The sequence below is a fragment of the Eublepharis macularius genome, chromosome 5, assembly GCF_028583425.1.
Source record: "Eublepharis macularius isolate TG4126 chromosome 5, MPM_Emac_v1.0, whole genome shotgun sequence".
In the NCBI taxonomy this organism is placed as follows: Eukaryota; Metazoa; Chordata; class Lepidosauria; order Squamata; family Eublepharidae; genus Eublepharis; species Eublepharis macularius.
In genome coordinates, this window is record NC_072794.1 from 145763643 (window position 1) to 145782129 (window position 18487).

General features: G+C 40.3%; 1 protein-coding gene across 1 annotated transcript in view; it reads left to right on the forward strand.

Annotated features, from left to right (window-relative positions):
* The window catches only part of NCOA3 (nuclear receptor coactivator 3), a 51747-nt gene that overhangs the window by 21264 nt on the left and 11996 nt on the right, over nucleotides 1-18487 (forward strand). Inside the window, exons 11-16 of the mRNA XM_054979528.1 lie at nucleotides 1478-1616; nucleotides 2772-2966; nucleotides 3900-4136; nucleotides 5683-5809; nucleotides 7613-7784; nucleotides 16441-16737. Of these exons, the coding sequence (XP_054835503.1) occupies nucleotides 1478-1616; nucleotides 2772-2966; nucleotides 3900-4136; nucleotides 5683-5809; nucleotides 7613-7784; nucleotides 16441-16737 (1167 nt within the window). The remainder of the gene's footprint in view (nucleotides 1-1477; nucleotides 1617-2771; nucleotides 2967-3899; nucleotides 4137-5682; nucleotides 5810-7612; nucleotides 7785-16440; nucleotides 16738-18487) is intronic.

Consider the following 18487-nt stretch of genomic DNA (forward strand, 5'->3'; position numbering starts at 1 on the left):
CATTAATGATTTGTTATATGAATAATCTTTTGAAATGAATGTGTTGCATTTTCAGTGAAAAAGTTTTCATGGGCTTGGATCCAGCAATGCACAGGCAGAAACATGAACAGACTTAACATAATATTGCTTGGTGCAAGGTCTTGTGCAATACCTAGCTCTTTCCTCCCTCTATATTATAGTCCCCAGAAACTGGTTGTGCAAAATCTTGCACAGGCAGAAGTGCAAGAGGAAGTACAGTTATAGCTCAAGCAGCTACCGCATTTTTTGCAGTTCTGTTTGCAAAAGTGAAAATTGTGCACTGGATCTAAGTCATTGTGTTTAAACACTGACAGATCACTGCTATCTGAAATCCAAATTGTGTTGTAGCATGACAGTTTTAAATGGTGTTTAAATATTTCACTATTACTTTATAGATTGCAAATTTGTGATTAATAGTTATGCTTACTGCTGGGGACTTTCAGCTGCAGGTATAATTTAAATAATGCAGTTAAAGTTTTAGTACAGAGGTATAGATCTTGGTCAGTTAATCATTTTAACATTTTAACCGTTGATTTGATCTGCATAAATTTGCATTTGAAAAAAATGAAGAAAAAACCATTATTTATCTGTAGATGATGCACTTATGTGTCATAGTAGACACAATCTTAGAAAGAGACATTCTCTCTTCTTAGAAGCACCTGTGGATTTGTAAGTAACATCATCATCATCACCACCAGGGCTTTTTTTCAGCAGGAACGCGGTGGAACGGAGTTCCAGCACCTCTTGAAAATGGTCACATGGCCGGTGGCCCCGCCCCCTGATCTCCAGACAGAGGGGAGTTTAGATTGCCGCTCAGCGTCGCAGAGGGCAGTCTAAACTCCCCTGTCTGGAGATCAGGGGGCGGGGCCACCAGCCATGCGACCATTTTCTCAGAGGGCAACCCACTGAGTTCTACCACCTCTTTTCCCAGAAAAAAAGCCCTGATCATCACCATCTTGTCTGCTGGCCAGTTAATTGGGCATGTCTTTTTAAAGCAATTTAAAAAAAATCTATTGCTGGATCTCTAATTGGGGTTGGTGTTGCCTGTACTCAGATGAGTACAAAATACCAAAATAAAAACCTATCCTTTGCTTCCTTTTAAATCTATAAAGTAATCCTAATGGTCTGAGGTATTACATGGATCTCATATACCAGGAAGTCTCAAAGACAGTTTACAGCCTGCACCAGTTTATGTGCATGTAAACTGCCATCCATTCACAACCAACTTATGATGACTCCATAGGATTTTTAAGGCAAGAGACAAGCAAGAGGTGAGTTACCTGGACTTCCTCGGTGGTCTGTCATCCAGTTACTAACCGGGGCCAACCTTGCTTATCTTCTGGAATCTGATGAGAATGGGTAGCCTGAGCTGTCTAGGTCTGGGCCCATATTAGTTTGCAAGTATCAAAACGGAAATGAAATGAAATTTTATTGTAAATAATGTTTTCCTTCTTTTCAGATGGGTGGAGATTTGGTCGATAATTTAGATGCAATTTTGGGTGATCTGAGTAGCTCAGATTTTTGCAGTAATCCCATGTCTATGAATGGCAGTAATATGGGAAACAAACAACTGTTGTGTCAAGGAAATTTACCACTGGGTAAGTGTATGTCAAATAAACACCCTACGTTATGAGGCTGTTACAAGACAAAGTGTATGTAACCCTTTTTTCACTTTTAACATTCCTGAATGCACATTTAAAGGGATATCTTTGTATTGATGTACACTGGATTTATCAAACAAATATTTGATATGTTTTGCAGTATTTGCAAACTGAAGATTGGTAGTTTTGAACCCTTTAAGATTTTGCTTTGATTTAACTAACTCCCTAGTCTTGAAGCTGCAAAAGTTAATGAAACCGACAGTGGAACACAAGGAAGCCCACAGAATGAAATATATTTCTCCTGTTCTTGGAGACATTGCTTCTGTATTTGATTAAATGACAGGAGCATCTGGAACGTACAATAATGGGAATCCAGGGCACAAACTGATGTTGATTTTTGATAAATAAGAATTCTTATTAAATATGCATTATTATTAAAGAGTTAAGGGAAAGATTATAAAAAGAGGGAGTAAGGTTTTTCTCTGATACTACCATAGGATTTTGAATGCTTACAGGGATTTCCGATTCTCCTATAGTGTCATAAAATCTTACATTTTAAGTATTGAGATGTTTAATGTATACAAACACTTGGAGAGCTGAGTATTCTTGATACAGGATTGAAACCAGGGCTTTTTTTCTGAGAAAAGAGGTGGTGGAACTCAGTGGGTTGCCCTCAGAGAAAATGGTCACATGGCTGGTGGCCCCGCCCCCTAATCTCCAGACAGAGGGGAGTTTAGATTGCCCTCCACATCACGGAGGGCAATCTAAACTCCCATCTGTCTGGAGATCAGGGGGCGGAGCCACCAGCCATGTGACCATTTTCAAGAGGTTCCGGAACTCCGTTCCATCGTGTTCCAGCTGAAAAAAAGCCCTGATTGAAACCAATATTCATCATAAAGATTGGGGAGATAAACCTATATTCCTATAATATGATGGGTCAATGACCAAACTTTATAAAGATTTTCTGGGGAATTCAATCAGATCTTTTAAAAAGCACATTTAATTGTAGTCTCCTGTAGAGATTTATCTGTTCAAGGCTATAAACCTCTGCAGTGTTTTTAAATATTCAGTTCAGTAAACATTGATATAATAGTTTGTTATTACTAGGTTTAAAGATATTAAAGTTGCAAATACATTTTATTTCTTCAGCAGGTATGAGAAGTCCACAGTCTGTACAGACTACCCGTCCTCCTTTCAACAGAGCCATGTCTTTAGATAGTCCTATATCTGTGGGCTCAAGCCCACCTGCGAGAAATATCAATGCGTTTTCCATGTTACAAAAGCAGAACATGATGGGTGGAAGCCCAAGAATGATTGAAAACCAGGAAAATTTTGGAGCAAATATAGGTTTGTTATTTTCCATACAAATAGCTTTTTGCTTTATCTAAAAATTCCTGACCGTTATCAGTATCCTATGGTTCTGAATGAGACTTAAAATTGGATTGCAATATGTAAAAGGAAATCACATAATATTTTAACATTGTAGTTTAAAAGGATGGAATGTCTATTATCTACAGGAGCAGTTGTCATGATTTAATAGTGCTAGACTATTTTGGCTGAGGTTCGTATTGGGCTAGTTCAGGCCTCATGTTAAAAATTAATTTATGGTTTTGTGAATCAGACACACACCACTCAGTTTGATGTAGCTTTGCAAACTAGGCTGATTGTAGTGAGTATGGTTTGGTTGATGACCAAGTCTCCAGTCTATAACTGTAGCTGTTCTTGTGCCTTCACAGGCCACTGCAGCACAGAGCAGATAGAAATGAAAGTTAACAAACAGGTCTAAATCATGATTTTGCATGTACATTTGGAAGTCCAAACTCAATTTGGGTTCTAAACTACTGTTGGCACAAACTATAGTTTTGGTATGAGGTCTGAACTGAGACATTACCACATGACTGAACTGCAATAATGACCGTATCCTGCGTGTGGTTATTTTCTGTTCTTCATTCCAGCTGAATTTTGATTACCTAATTTATATTTAATATGCTGAGGCAAAAGAAAAAATAATATGACTGGGATCCAAAGTGGCCTACATGAACGTATGGGGAAGTAGCAGCTTTCCTGTTTGGTGGTAGGCCCATGCTGCTCCCGGTGAGGTGTCCCATACCTTTGGGAGAAAAATTCCAGGTGGGGCCTATTTTTGGAATTTGGTTGCAGCAGAGCCCAGCAGATGTGGCCCTTTCTTGGAAAAAAAATAGAATGTAAAAATGGTTGTGGTACCAAAGCATACTTTTGTATTTTTCAAGAGAATCTGTTCAAATGTGCTCATTTTTACAGGTGGCTGTAACAGAAATGTGACTATGAATCAAAGTTCAGGAGGTGACTGGAGCCTGCAGAACCCGAAGGTTAGCAGGATGGAACCTGCGAGTTCGGCTCCAGTAGCAAGGCCGGGACCAGACTGCAATCCATCACTTTCCAGATCTACAATGGGAGGATCCATGCCTGGTTTACCCATGAGGTCAAACAGTATGCCTGGCACCAGATCCGTGCTCCCACAACAAATGATTCATATGAGTACGTTCTTATGCACGTTTCTTTATTGGACTCCACAGTGTTTGTGTAACAAGTCCTGCATTGGTTATTAATATTACTATGTTTAATAACCAACATCTGGCCCCTGTGTGGATAGCCATATGCATGCAACAGGGCCAGTTGTGGCTATGTCATTTAGGATTCTACAGATCATGGGGAATCCTCTAAGTTTGTGCAAAAACAAAACTTTTAAAAAGACAAGCTAACATAACTGTACTTCCAAAGCTGAACTACCATTGAACTTTTGGCATTTTGTGTTGCTATTGCCAGGGCAAATCTTCACTGTAGTATGTAGCACTTTTTCCTAGCTTCTGCTGGTTAACCAGCTGTGGGATCCGGTCACTGTAATTCATGCGCTAATCATCTCCAGATTAGATTCCTCTGTGTGCTGTATGTGGGACTGCTTTTGAAAGTTGCTTGGGAGCTTAAACTGGTTCAGAACAGGGATAGCTTTGGTTAGTTATTGTCTGCAGATCACCCCAATTTTAAGTTTATCTATATTGGTTACCAATTTATTTTGGGCCCAGTTTTAGGTGCTGGTTTTGACTTAGAACCTGTGTGGTTTGGGACCAGGGTATTTAAACAACTGCCTCACCTGCTCTGGCAACCTGCTCCATAGAGTTGGTGTTAAAAGAGAAGGCTCTAAAAATGATGAATGTTTTTAGGCCCCACACTGAATGACTACTGCCTCTTATGTGCATTTTAAAGACAATGCTGAATAACTTCGCTGTATAAGCCACAGTAAGGGAGGGGCTGAATAAACGTGTATAATAAAAAATAGCTTTTTACTGGCTTATTGTGATACTTCATCACAATGCTTTATACTACTAATGTGGTGTTGGACTGTTTAATAGGACTGAGCGGCACATTTCTGTCATGGAAGGGGCTTTTCAGGGATAACCATCTGCTTCTGCTTGCTTAGGTATGCAGGCTAAGCTGACTGCTGTGCTGGCGTTGTCTTTTTTTTTCTTTTAACATAATTTTTTGTTGTTGCTACAGTTTGTGAAGCTGTGATGTAGTCAATAAGATTCCCTACGTGCTGCTGCCGCTAAGGACAAGCAAAGCAAATACCTTTGCTTGTCCGCAGCAGCATTTGCCCAAAGTCAAATCATAGCTGCCTAGTGGCTCCATTTTAGAGTGTTGCCATCACTCTGTTGCAAGGGAGCTGTAGACTCTACTCCCCAAGCTTGAGAAAGAGACTTCCTTGGGAGGATGAAATCCGCCCTGAGCCTGCCAGTTTGGGGTGGGTGGGGGGCGGAATAGAAATGGAAGTTTAATAAAATAAAATAAACTTGTGCTGGAGTGATGTAAGGGAGTAGAGAATAAACAAATATTTTTGTTTGCCAATTGAATGACAGCTGAAGGGCTGGGGGGGTGCAAGTGGCAGGGGGAGGGGGTGCTCAAAATGTTGTACTGGATGCTTCATTTCTACTGCTGGTTATTTTTATGCTGTCTCTGCAGTAAACTTCTCCCTGTCTAGCAAAATTGACCCTGGTAATAAAATGTGTTTTCGGTTTGTTTATTAAAGGATCAAATGATATTAATATTGGTATGGGAGGGAATCCTTATGCACATCCAGCACCGTCTAACCAGACAAATTCATGGCCTGAAAGTATGTTATCTATGGAGCAAGGACCTCGAGGTTCTCAAACCAGGTACGATAAGGTTCAGAACAAGATGGATCACTTTTAATTATTTGGCCTCAGTATTGTTCAAATATTTGATACAAACCAACACAAACCTAAATTTTTTTTAGAAAGTTACTATAAAGACTACTGTGTGACAGTGTACCTACATTGTACAGTTATGAATTATTCAGAGATCCAACCTTATTTGGGGACATTTTTAAAAAAATTATTTGCAGACTACCTTTCTCACTGAGACTCAAGGTGGATTACACAGTGTATGTCAATGCAATCAATAGATGTAGTATCTAATAACAGTGGCCAGAAAATATGAAACCAAGTATGAAGTATTAAACAATGCAGAAAATGGTGTTACGTAAGTATAAAAACAGGGAAGCGAGAGTAGGATAATACATTCAGCAAACAGATAAATACTATGTGTAGTCCCATTTCCTTTATTAAAACATCAAGCATTACATTATAATATCACCCTTCATAAAAATGCCCTCCTGAGCAATTGTGTTTCATATAGTTTGTGGAGTGACAGAAGTGTGAGAACCTTCCCAGCCTCCTCAAACAGGTCATTCTATGAGGTGGAGGCCACAACAGAGGATGCACGTGTACGGCCACTGGTAGATCTTGCCTATTTTCAGAAGACCTTCTCAGATGAGTGAAGCTGTTGTGGCAGAGCATAGGAGGAACACTGAGTAGATTGATTTCCCTGCTGTAGAGGAATGTATTGGAAACTATGATTTGCATTCTGGATATTCTGATCTTCTGGAGTACTCTGGGCACTGTTCATTGAAATCAAGTGTAGACTAGAGTACAGACTTTACAAGTAGGTTGTGAATGCTTTTTGTGAGACTTCTGCTTGTTACCTGCAACAAGCATGCTATTCTTACCTAATTGCAGTCATGGTTGCCATATAAAGACTGAATTCGAAAATATTTTGGGAGCCTGCTAAACCTGTGTGCATTCAATAGTGCACCTTGAATGCAGTTTAGAACAAGATAAATGAAAATCCGATGGAAAGGGGGAGTAAGGACTTCATGGTGGTTTAGTGTGACTGCTATCCCACTAATGGTAGGCTTCTTCTGGCCCGCTTGTGAAGAATAAAGTGCACTTACTGAGGAACAGTACAATTCATTTAAGAGAAATGCAGAAGAATCAGCTGCTAAGTAAGATGACTTCTGAGTAGATGCAGTATATTTACTAGGGGGACAAAGGGGGGCCAGATGGCCTGCGTGTTCTGTTACCGTTCCTATCTCAATAGCTTCAGATGTGTTCATGAGGATACATGTTGGCTGCATTCAGATGTCCCTAAGCGGATGCTAAGTTGACAGCGTGACTGTGATTGTTGCCATGCTTGCGTGTCTGTCTTAGCTCTCTTCCAGGCACCCAGTGATAGTCCCTGTGCACAAGCCAGGCCCCTAAACCAGTGTCCTGTCCAAGTTTAGAATCCTGGTTGATGTGTGTGTCTGTGTGTATATTAAGACTAACTGCATTCATATACCATAGGTACCAAAGTTGGTTTCTAACCAGCATAAGAAGAGATGGGAGAGGCATTTTCATGCACGTGTTGAATTGATACCTTTTAAAAACAATGTCTAAATATAGCCTAATATCTGTTACAGTCAGTAAGCATTTGGTGGGGTGTAGAAAGATTTGCTTTACATATTGTCCATTTGCCAGATGATACGGCCCACATGTCTCTTTGTTTCGATAGCACTTGTATCCCGTGGGAAAATATACTGTCTATGAGGGTGAAGAGCTGAATAACTGGTGATGTGAAATTTCAGTAACTTGGTAGTTCTAACATCTTGGCTTTTCTAGGCCGCTAGTTAGAAATACTTTGGATGATTTCTTATATAATGTTCCAAATGTCGATGGCCAGAGTGATGAAAGGGCTCTTCTAGATCAACTGCACATGTTGCTAAGTAATACAGATGTCACCAGCCTGGAAGAAATTGATAGAGCCTTAGGGATTCCTGATCTCGTAAATCAAGTAAGTCACCAGTGCTTATTTTCCAGATTGTTCAGGGGTGGGGTGAGCGGGCTAGTTTTAGCATGCTTCGTGCAATAATTTGCTTCAGTATATTCTTCTGTCTTATTAGGAGCATTTGTTTTTCTATAACACAGGGCTTTCAAGCTGAACACAGCCCAGCAGCTGTGTATTATGGCCTGCAAACAGCAATAGCAGGTTGAACAAACTTCTGTGGGCTGCCTTACATTAATAGTAAATTAAACAAAAAATGGCTGTTCCTGTACCAAATAGACAAATCCAAAAGAGAGTGCACTCACAGGAGCATACAAGTTATAAATTTATAAGTCAATTAATCAAGTGCTTTTGCTACATGTTACTCATAAAGAGTGACCTCATTCATTTTAGTCCATTAGAATCAAGATGAAAAAGTTCAAAAAGTTCATTAAGTGTTGTTCCCTTGTAGTTTCTTCTGTATCAGGTTAAAGCAACAGTGTCCCAAACGAAATTCTTCCCCTTCCTCTTCTCCGGAAAGGTTCCCAGTATATTACGCTGCGGTAGTATTCCAAATGATGGTTAATGCCCAATCTGACTGCCGGCTGTATAAGCTCAGATTCCGTTCATTTGCTTCCTCAGGGGCATTATATACCGCTGTAATACATACATATATTCATACATGACCTTTGTATTATCAATACAGCAAATTAAAAATAATAAATAATAAATACTCCTCATCATTTTACCCATACAGACCTGTTGCTTTCTTGTATTTTCTGAATTCCCTTGGAAAGGGAGGACACCGGTGGCTGCATGTGGATTCGCGCAGCCTCCCTATTGTCCGTCGGTGTCTCTTATGCAAATTCTTTAGAATCAAGCATTTCATTTAAAGGGACCGTTTCTAATTCTCAAGTAAAACCCTTGTTACCACAATTGTGGATTCATTTATCAGAAAATTTATAACTTGTATGCTCCTGTGAGTGCACTCTCTTTTACATTAATAGTAGGCTGTGTTCAGCTTACTAGATCATAAGTTATGCATAGATCCAGAGGAGTTAGCCGTGTTAGTCTGTAGTAGCAAAATAGAAAAGAGTTCTCGAAAGCTTATGCTACAGTAAAGTTGGTTAGTCTTAAAGGTGCTACTGGACTCTTTTCGATAAGTTATGCAGACATTGTAAGCAAAGTACTGTTGTCTCCCTCTTTAAAAAAGGGCATGGAGAGAAAGGGGTATTTTCTAATATGTCAGTCTAAGTACTCTAAAAGTCTTTGCATTCCTTTTAATTACGCTGGTGTTGCAGTGTGGTTTTGACACATGGATGTCACTTCTCTACCATCAAGGCTATGAAATAATGTTGTGATGATAGTTAAATGGTTCTAAGAGAGTAAAGCTTGACTATCAATTGCTAACAGAAGATGGATTATGACAAATGGAATTCTGAACAGGCTAACCTGAGAAACTCAGGGCTCTGTTCATTTGGAGTCAATAGTTATACATCACATGGGATTTCACCAAATAAACTTGACATGTTTACTGGATTTCTGGGTTATCTTGTCAGTATTCAAAGGATGGCTGGTGCTTGAGATTGATGCCAGTAATAGTTCCTAACCTCTGCTCACCAATGCCCTTTAGTTTTTCTTACAAAATGACACCATTAAATACCTCTCTAAAGTCTCAAATAATGTAAAAAAAATCTGCTTAATATTATTAATATGCTGTTATAGAGCAATGTTTCAATTCACATCATCTTTATTTGAAAGGGACAAGCTTTGGAACCCAAGCAAGAATCATTTCATGGCCAAGAATCCACAGTGATGATGGATCAAAAGCCTCCCCTGTATGGTCAGCCCTACCAGGGGCAGGGTGCAGCAATGCCAGGAGGTTTTACTGCCATGCAGGGCCAGCAGCTGTCCTTTAACTCTGTGATGAATCAAATGAACCAACAGAATAATTTCCCATTGCAAAGTATGCATCCCAGAGCAAACATGATGAGGCCCAAGACTAACACGCCAAAGCAACTCCGCATGCAGCTGCAACAGAGGCTTCAAGGGCATTCTAATGTCATCAATATGGGACAAACAATTTATCCCTCCCTATACATAACTTGAGTACTCATAAGTGATGAATACATTTATAAGTCAACCAATTTAACTTATACTCTATATGTTACTCTTTACTTCCTCTTATATCTCTTATCTCTCTTATCTTTATAACATAAAGTCAATCAATTTGACTCATATTCTACACATTTCTAAATATACCTATAAACACAATATACGTTCGACATAAGTCAATCAATTTGACCCATGTTCTGCACATTTCTAAATATCGCTATAACCAAAAATACCTTCAGCATAAGTCAATCAATTTAACCTATATTCTATATGCTACTTCTCATTCCCCCCCTTCTTGTATTCATGAATTTTAATTCTGTTAATTCTCAATTACACCCCTATCTGCCAGCAACATAATTAATTAATTAATTTCTATTCTTATATATCACATAATAACTATTACTTAATACTGTATAGAATACTCAAATAGAATAATTGCTTAGTAATTCTTCTTTAACTCTCCTTCCCCCGGTATAGTCACTTCTCTCTTCTTTTGTTTTTCTTCAATAATTTTCAAACTGCCACAGTTCTCCTCCCACCTCCCATTTTTTCACCAAATATTGTTTCAGCTTCTCCCAATCTGTGTTAAACTGTCCTGGATCAAGGTATCTTAGTTTTCTTGTCAGTTTATCCATCTCCGCCATGTACAGCAATTTGTGAATCCAGTCCTCGATAGTTGGCACTTCTTGTACTTTCCACTTTTGCGCATACAAAAGTCTAGCCGCTGCTGTCATGTAAAAAAGCAATGTCCTATGTTGTGCTGGAATATCTTCCATTCCCAAGTTCAGTAGCAGGAGTTCTGGGTTCTTATTAACTTGAAACTGTAAAATCTCACTTATTACTCTTATTATTTCCCCCCAGTACTGCCTGACTACCTCACAAGTCCACCACATATGGTACAAAGATCCTTCATGCTTTTTACATTTCCAGCATTTATTAGACGTATTCACATTCCCTAGCGCAATTTTCTTTGGTGTCAGGTACCAACGATAGATCATTTTATAGACATTCTCTTTAATGTTAGTGCATGTCGTAATCTTCAAAGTATTTTTCCACAAATATTCCCACGCCTCCATTGTTATTTCTTTATTAAAATTTATAGCCCACTTCACCATTTGCACCTTAACTACCTCTTCTTCAGTATACCATTTTAACAACACTTTATAGACCTTTGAAATTTCCTTTTTGTCTTCTTGTAAAATTACTTCCTCCAAGTCCGAGTTCTCCATTCTTATCCCTCCCTTGGCACAATCCGATTTATAAAGGTCTCTGAGCTGTCTATATTGAAACCAGTCATAGTTTGGAGACAACTCTTCTTGCGTCTTTATTCTTAATTTAGAAAATTCTATTCATGTTATCTCCTTATACGTTAAACGCTGTTCATTATCAACAGTTCTCGGATCTATCGCTTCATAAGGAACCACCCAGGAGGGAATTCCTTCTTGTAGGTAATCTCTGTACTTTTTCCATATTGTGAAGAGGCTTCTCCGAATGTAATGGTGTAAAAACATAGAGTCCGCTTTTACTTTATCATACCATAAGTATGCATGCCATCCAAATATTTTTTTGTATCCCTCTAAGGCCAGCAATTTGCGATTTTTAAGCATCATCCAGTCCTTCAGCCAAACCAAGCAGATTGCCTCATAGTAAAGTCTTAGGTTGGGCAGTTGCATTCCGCCTCTCTCTTTCGCGTCCTGTAACACTTTCATTTTCACTCGAGGCTTTTTGCCTGCCCAAACAAAGTCCGATATCTTTCTCTGCCATTTCTCAAACTGCTTGGAATCCCGAATAACTGGTATTGTCTGTAACAAAATCATCACTCTTGGCAGCACATTCATCTTGACTGCTGCAATTCTTCCCAACCATGACAAATTCAATCTATTCCATTTAATCAAGTCTCGCTCTGAGTCCACAATTTCTCATAATTGTTCTTGAATAGATCTATATTCTTTGCAGTCAGTTCAATTCCCAAATATTTCACCTTATTTGTTACTTCACAGTCTGTTATTTCCATAAGTTGCTGTTGTTTTTGTTTAGTCATATTTTTACACAGTATCTTTGACTTCTTTTTGTTTACAAAAAAACCTGCCAAATCTCCAAATTCTGTGATTTTTTCTATTACCCTTGGCATGTTTTCAATTGGATCTTCCACAATTAACATTATATCGTCTGCAAATGCTCTGACCTTATAGGAAAAGTCTTTTATCTTTATTCCACGGATTGCATTATCTTCTCGGATCTGTATCATCAAAATTTCCAAAACCATTATAAACAACAGTGGAGACAACGGGCAACCTTGTCTTGTACCTTTGCCTATAGTCAATTTCTTAGTCACCTCGTCATTCACCACAATTGCTGCACTCTGGTCTCTGTAGATTTCTTTTACTGCTCTGATAAATCTTTCTCCCAACTGTAGCTGTTCCATAGTGGCGAACATAAAATCCCAGTTCAAATTGTCAAATGCTTTTTCAGCATCCACAAAGAAGAACCCAACCTCCTTATCACAACGCCTATCATAATATTCAATAGCATTTATAACTGTCCTTAAATTGTCTCTGATTTGTCTATTCGGTAAAAAACCAGCTTGTTCTTCCCCAATAACTTCGGATAGCCATCCCTTTACTCTTTCCGCTAAGATCTTCGCAAAGATCTTATAGTCATTGTTAAGTAAGGAAATAGGTCTGTAATTTTTGACGTTAGTCAAGTCCTGTCCTTCTTTAGGGATCAATGATATATTAGCTTCACTCTAAGTATCTGGAATTCTTTGGTCTCTCATAACACCATTGATCACTTCTTTTAGGAATGACACCAGTTCATTGACCATTACCTTATAAAATTTAGCTGTGAGTCCATCAGGCCCTGGCGCCTTACCCAGATTTGTTGACTGTATTGCCTTCCTTATCTCTTCCTCTGTCACTTCACTATTCAATTTATTTCTCCAATCTTCCGAGATCACTGGGAGCCTCATTTTCCCCAGATATGTCGCTATTGAATCTTTATTCACCTCCTTTTTATTATACAATTTAGCGTAAAATTTGTAGAAGGCTCTAGTAATGGCAGTCTGTTCCAGATATACTTTATTATCCTCACATATTTTATTTATTGTCTTCTTCTCCTTTCTCTTCAATTGCCATGCCAAATATTTCCCAGGTTTATTTGCTCCTTCAAACGACTTTTGATTCATTCTCTTCAGATTCCATTCCAGTTCTTTATTATTCATTGCTGTCAACTGTTCTTGTAAAATTTTAATGTCTTGGTAAACTTTCTTCTTCCCTGGTCTTTTCTTTAGTAGTATTTCTTTGGCTTTTATTTTCTCTGTAATCTCCTGTCTCTTCTCCTCTTGTTTTTTCCTGGCTCTTCCGTTTAAGTCCATTAGTATGCCTCTAATTACTGCCTTATAGGTATCCCATACCTTGTTGGTTGGTACTTCTCGATTCATGTTGTATTGTATGAAGAACTTAGTTTCCCTTCTCAACATCTCCAAGTTTTCTCCCTCTTGCAACAAGTCCTCATTTATTCTCCATCCTTTCCTCTTAGTTCTTTTCCCAAACTTCCACATAATTGGATTGTGATCTGAGCCTACCATAGGCATTATTTCCACCTCTTTAGTCCATAACACTAAGTCCTTTGAGGCCGAGATCATGTCGATTCGTGATAAAGTAGAGTGTCTTGCGGAGAAAAATGTGAATTGTCTGCCCTTGGGATTCTGTATTCTCCATACATCTTCCAAAGTTTCCTGCTGCATTAATGCAAAAAAAGTTTTTGGTAGTAGTCCTCTTTTCTTTTGTGCAGTTGCTGATTTCTTGTCCTGCTCCAAATTTGTAACTCCATTGAAGTCTCCTGCAAGAATTATCTGGTCGTAAGAAAGTTCATCTAATTGCTTCCTCAAATCCTCAAAGAAGCTTTCTTTTGCTCCATTAGGTGCATAGATTCCAATCACCAGCACTTTCTTTAAATTCCATGTACATTCCACCGCTAAAAATCTGGCTTCTGGGTCCTTAAACACTAACTTTGGCTGCAGCTCCTCTCTAATATACAAGACCACTCCCCTTTTTTTCTTTTTTGTGGCCGCTGCAAAATGAGTGCCCAATTTGCTCAGTTTTAGGTATTTTACATCCTGTTTTCTAATATGAGTCTCTTGTAAACAAACAATATGAGTCTCTTGTAAACAAACAATGTCACATTTCTGTTTTAATAGCCAGTGAAAAGTACTTTATCTCTTATTGGGTGAATTAAGTCCATTTACATTCCAAGATATAACCTTACATTCCATATTCATAGCCTTGTTGCTGGTAAGTCCTTTTCATTGTCCCTCATAAACTTTTCCATTTCAGATTCAGATCTGATGCGCTTTTTCACTCCTCCAAACTCAAATGCCAGTCCTTCCGGTAATTCCCATCTATACCTTATTTTCATGTCCTTCAAAATTTGGACTAAGGCTTTATATTTTTTCCGATCAAGCAACACCGATCTAGGTAACTCCTTCATAATAATCACTGTCTTGCCATCAACCTCCAATGGGTCTTGGAATTGCTTGCTCACAATCATTTCTTTCATATTTCTGGTTGTAAATTGCACAATCACGTCTCTTGGTAACTTCCTCTGGGTCGCAAGTCTTGAGTTTATACGATACACCACATCTAGGATAGCCATGATTTCTTCTTCTTCCTTCCCCAGGTATCCAGCTAACACTTCAGCAACTTGCTCTTGAGCTGTCTTTCCCTCCATCTCCGGCAAACCGCGAAACCTTAGCTGCTTTTCCATATACTTGCTCTCCGCAATAGCCATTCTGCCCCTCATCGTCCTCATATCTGTCTGTTGCGTGTCTGAGAGATTCTCCACCGCCTTCTCCACCACGTTAACTTTTTGCTGTGTTGCTTCCATTCCCTTTTTCATTTCTGCCAATTCACTTTTAACTGTCTCTTTAACTTCTTTGATCTCTTTCACCAGCTCCTGCTGGACCTTTAACATTTCCGAAAATCTTTTGTCTAAATTTTCCATAGCCGTCTGCCACTCTTTTTTCGACATCGTGGGGCTTGACTTGCCTCGCTCCCACGAATCTGCTCGTTTCCTTAACTCCGTGGCGCTTGGCTAAGTGTCCCTTTAATTTAATTTAATTCAAATGTCCCGGTTTCAAAAGGAAAAAAAAAGCACTTACAAAATCCAAAATGCCGGGCGTCTTTTCTCTATGGTTTTTCTATATTTTTGTAATCCAATATGGCATACTTCCTCTTCTGCTGAAGTCCGTGCCCTTCCCTCTTCAAAGATGGCGATTGCCCTCTTCCTGTCTGCCTTAGGGCCGTCTCTCTCCAGCAGCTCTATCACAATTACGTACTTCCTGTTTCCCGTCTCCTCACAGCTGCTCTCGCGATGGTAGAAGCTTTCTCACAGTCTATTATCTCCTCACAACCACAGGTATGAACAACAATCCTCCAATTTCTCTAATTACTTCTTTTAGCTTAGTCCTTTTACTAATCTGTTTCTTGCCGAGTCTTCCTCTACTTTTAATCAAACTGTTGCAGTTTAAAAGTCCCCTTTAATGCTTCTTTACTTTAAGTAATTCATCCCGTTTCAAGAGATAGTGATCTTTACCTTTTCAAACGTCTTTCTGGGTTGTAATCACTGCTTCAAACTCAGGTTCTCTTTCACCTTCTTTCCTCCTGTTGATGCTTGGGCATGTAGATCTTATGCCAGCCGTCACTGGCCCCAGAACTGCCGCAGAGATATAGGCCGACCTGTCTTAGGGTGGGACCTCAAGGGACGGGGGAGAATCCATTGTGCAGAACCCCCCCTCGCCCGAGATCAACGCGCCCTGAGGTACTTGAGCGTTCAAAGCCTGTTCTCTGCCTGAGAACAGGGGACCATGGGCTTGTTTGCCCCCGCTGGTCACTAAAAACGGCAGCCCGGTCAGCTCTGCTCCCAGAGCTGTGTTAGACCTCCATGGATCCCAAACAGGAAGTCCGCTACTGGACTCTTTTCGATAAGTTATGCAGACATTGTAAGCAAAGTACTGTTGTCTCCCTCTTTAAAAAAGGGCATGGAGAGAAAGGGGTATTTTCTAATATGTCAGTCTAAGTACTCTAAAAGTCTTTGCATTCTTTTTAATTACGCTGGTGTTGCAGTGTGGTTTTGACACATGGATGTCACTTCTCTACCATCAAGGCTATGAAATAATGTTGTGATGATAGTTAAATGGTTCTAAGAGAGTAAAGCTTGACTATCAATTGCTAACAGAATGGAATGGAATTCTGAACAGGCTAACCTGAGAAACTCAGGGCTCTGTTCATTTGGAGTCAATAGTTATACATCACATGGGATTTCACCAAATAAACTTGACATGTTTACTGGATTTCTGGGTTATCTTGTCAGTATTCAAAGGATGGCTGGTGCTTGAGATTGATGCCAGTAATAGTTCCTAACCTCTGCTCACCAATGCCCTTTAGTTTTTCTTACAAAATGACACCATTAAATGCCTCTCTAAAGTCTCAAATAATGTAAAAAAAATCTGCTTAATATTATTAATATGCTGTTATAGAGCAATGTTTCAATTCACATCATCTTTATTTGAAAGGGACAAGCTTTGGAACCCAAGCAAGAATCATTTCATGGCCAAGAATCCACAGTGATGATGGATCAAAAGCCTCCCCTGTATGGTCAGCCCTACCAGGGGCAGGGTGCAGCAATGCCAGGAGGTTTTACTGCCATGCAGGGCCAGCAGCCGTCCTTTAACTCTGTGATGAATCAAATGAACCAACAGAATAATTTCCCATTGCAAAGTATGCATCCCAGAGCAAACATGATGAGGCCCAGGACTAACACGCCAAAGCAACTCCGCATGCAGCTGCAACAGAGGCTTCAAGGGCAGCAGGTAACCCAAAGAGCAAGCTAGTGAACTGTATCACCTAAATTGAAGCACATTGTTACCTCCTTTCACCTGACCTTTTCCTGAATGATGTCCATTTTGTATGCACAGTAGGTTGGATGGGTGGGTTGAATTCAATGCAAGGACCATGTTATGATTGCCTATGTTCCTGACTTTCTCTTCTCCTATCTCCAGCCCCGGGGAAATTAATTACCTAGGGTCCAAAGCAAGACCCATGTGGAGTAACAGCCATGCAGTTTGAGACACTGCAGTGTGGAGGCAGAAGGGAGTGAAATTAACTGATTTCCTTTCTGTCAGTTGAGCATTGCTCCAACAAGAATCAGGGAGCAATTTTTGCTTGTCTTCCCCATTCTTGGTTCTCTGCCTCCTGAGCCCACTACTTCATATATTTTTATTTATTTTTTATTTATTTAATTCAATTTATATTCTGCCCTCCCCGCATCAGCAGGCTCAGGGCGGATTACAATCAGTATAGTAATTTAAAATACATATAGCTTTAAAACCAATAAAACCACATATTTAAAACATACAACAGCAGACTTCTCCAAATACCACCACCCAACCATCTCCAAAAGTATTTAACAGGCTGGGTGGTAGATACTTCTAGTAGGGGGGAATGTTTTTCTCTAGTCAGCCGGCAGGGAGGCCCAACCGGTATCAACCATATGCCTGGTGGAACAGCTCTGTCTTGCAGGCCTGGCGGAAGGATAACAAATCCGGTCTCTTTAGACAGAGCGTTCCACCAGGATGGAGCCAGGACCAAAAATGCCCTGGCTCTGGTCGATGCTAGGCGGGCCTCCCTGGTCGATGCTAGGTGGGCCTCCCAGCTGTTTGTTGCTGGATCGAAGCGTCCTCTGGGGCTCTCATAGGGAGAGGCGGTCCCGCAGATATGCTGGTCCCAGTCCACATAGGGCTTTATATGTTAATATCAAAACCTTGAATCTGATCTGGTACTCCACTGGTAACCAGTGCAGCTGGCGCAATACTGGTGTTATGTGTGCATTAAAAGGCACTCTGGTGATGACACGCGCCGCCGCATTTTGGACCAGTTGTAACCGCTGGATCAAGTTCAAGGGAAGCCCTGCGTAGAGTGCGTTACAGTAGTCTAGCCTAGAAGTGACCATTGCCTGGACCACTGTAGTTAAGTTGCGGGTCGAAAGATAGGCGGCGAGCTGTCTGGTTTGTCGGAGATGAAAGAACGATAACCTGGCAACCCCCATGACCTGGGCCTCCATTTTCAAGGAGGCATCCAGGATCACCCCCAGGCTCCTAACTCTCGGAGTCAGTATAAGCACCGCACCATCTAGTGTAGGAAGCCTGGGTGCAAGTCCACGCTCCCGCAACTCAAGTACAGGATCTTCGTCTTCGAGAGGTTCAACTTCAGCCAACTCTGCCTCAACCATCCAGCCACGGCTTCAAAAGCATGCTCCAAGACATCTGGGGCCAATCCAAGCCGTCCGTCCGTCAGCAGATATAACTGGGTGTCATCTGCGTACTGATGACACTCAAGCCCGAAACTTCGCACCAGCTGGGCGAGGGGGCACTTATAAATGTTTAACAATAGCGGGGAGAGTATTGCCCCCTGCGGCACACCACACACTAGTGGATAGCAGGATGACAACTTCTCCCCTAGTGCCACCCTCTGTCCCCGACTGTGGAGAAAGGAGACAAGCCACTGTAATGCCGTCCCTTGAATTCCCACATCAGCGAGGTGGTGGGTCAGAAGATCATAATG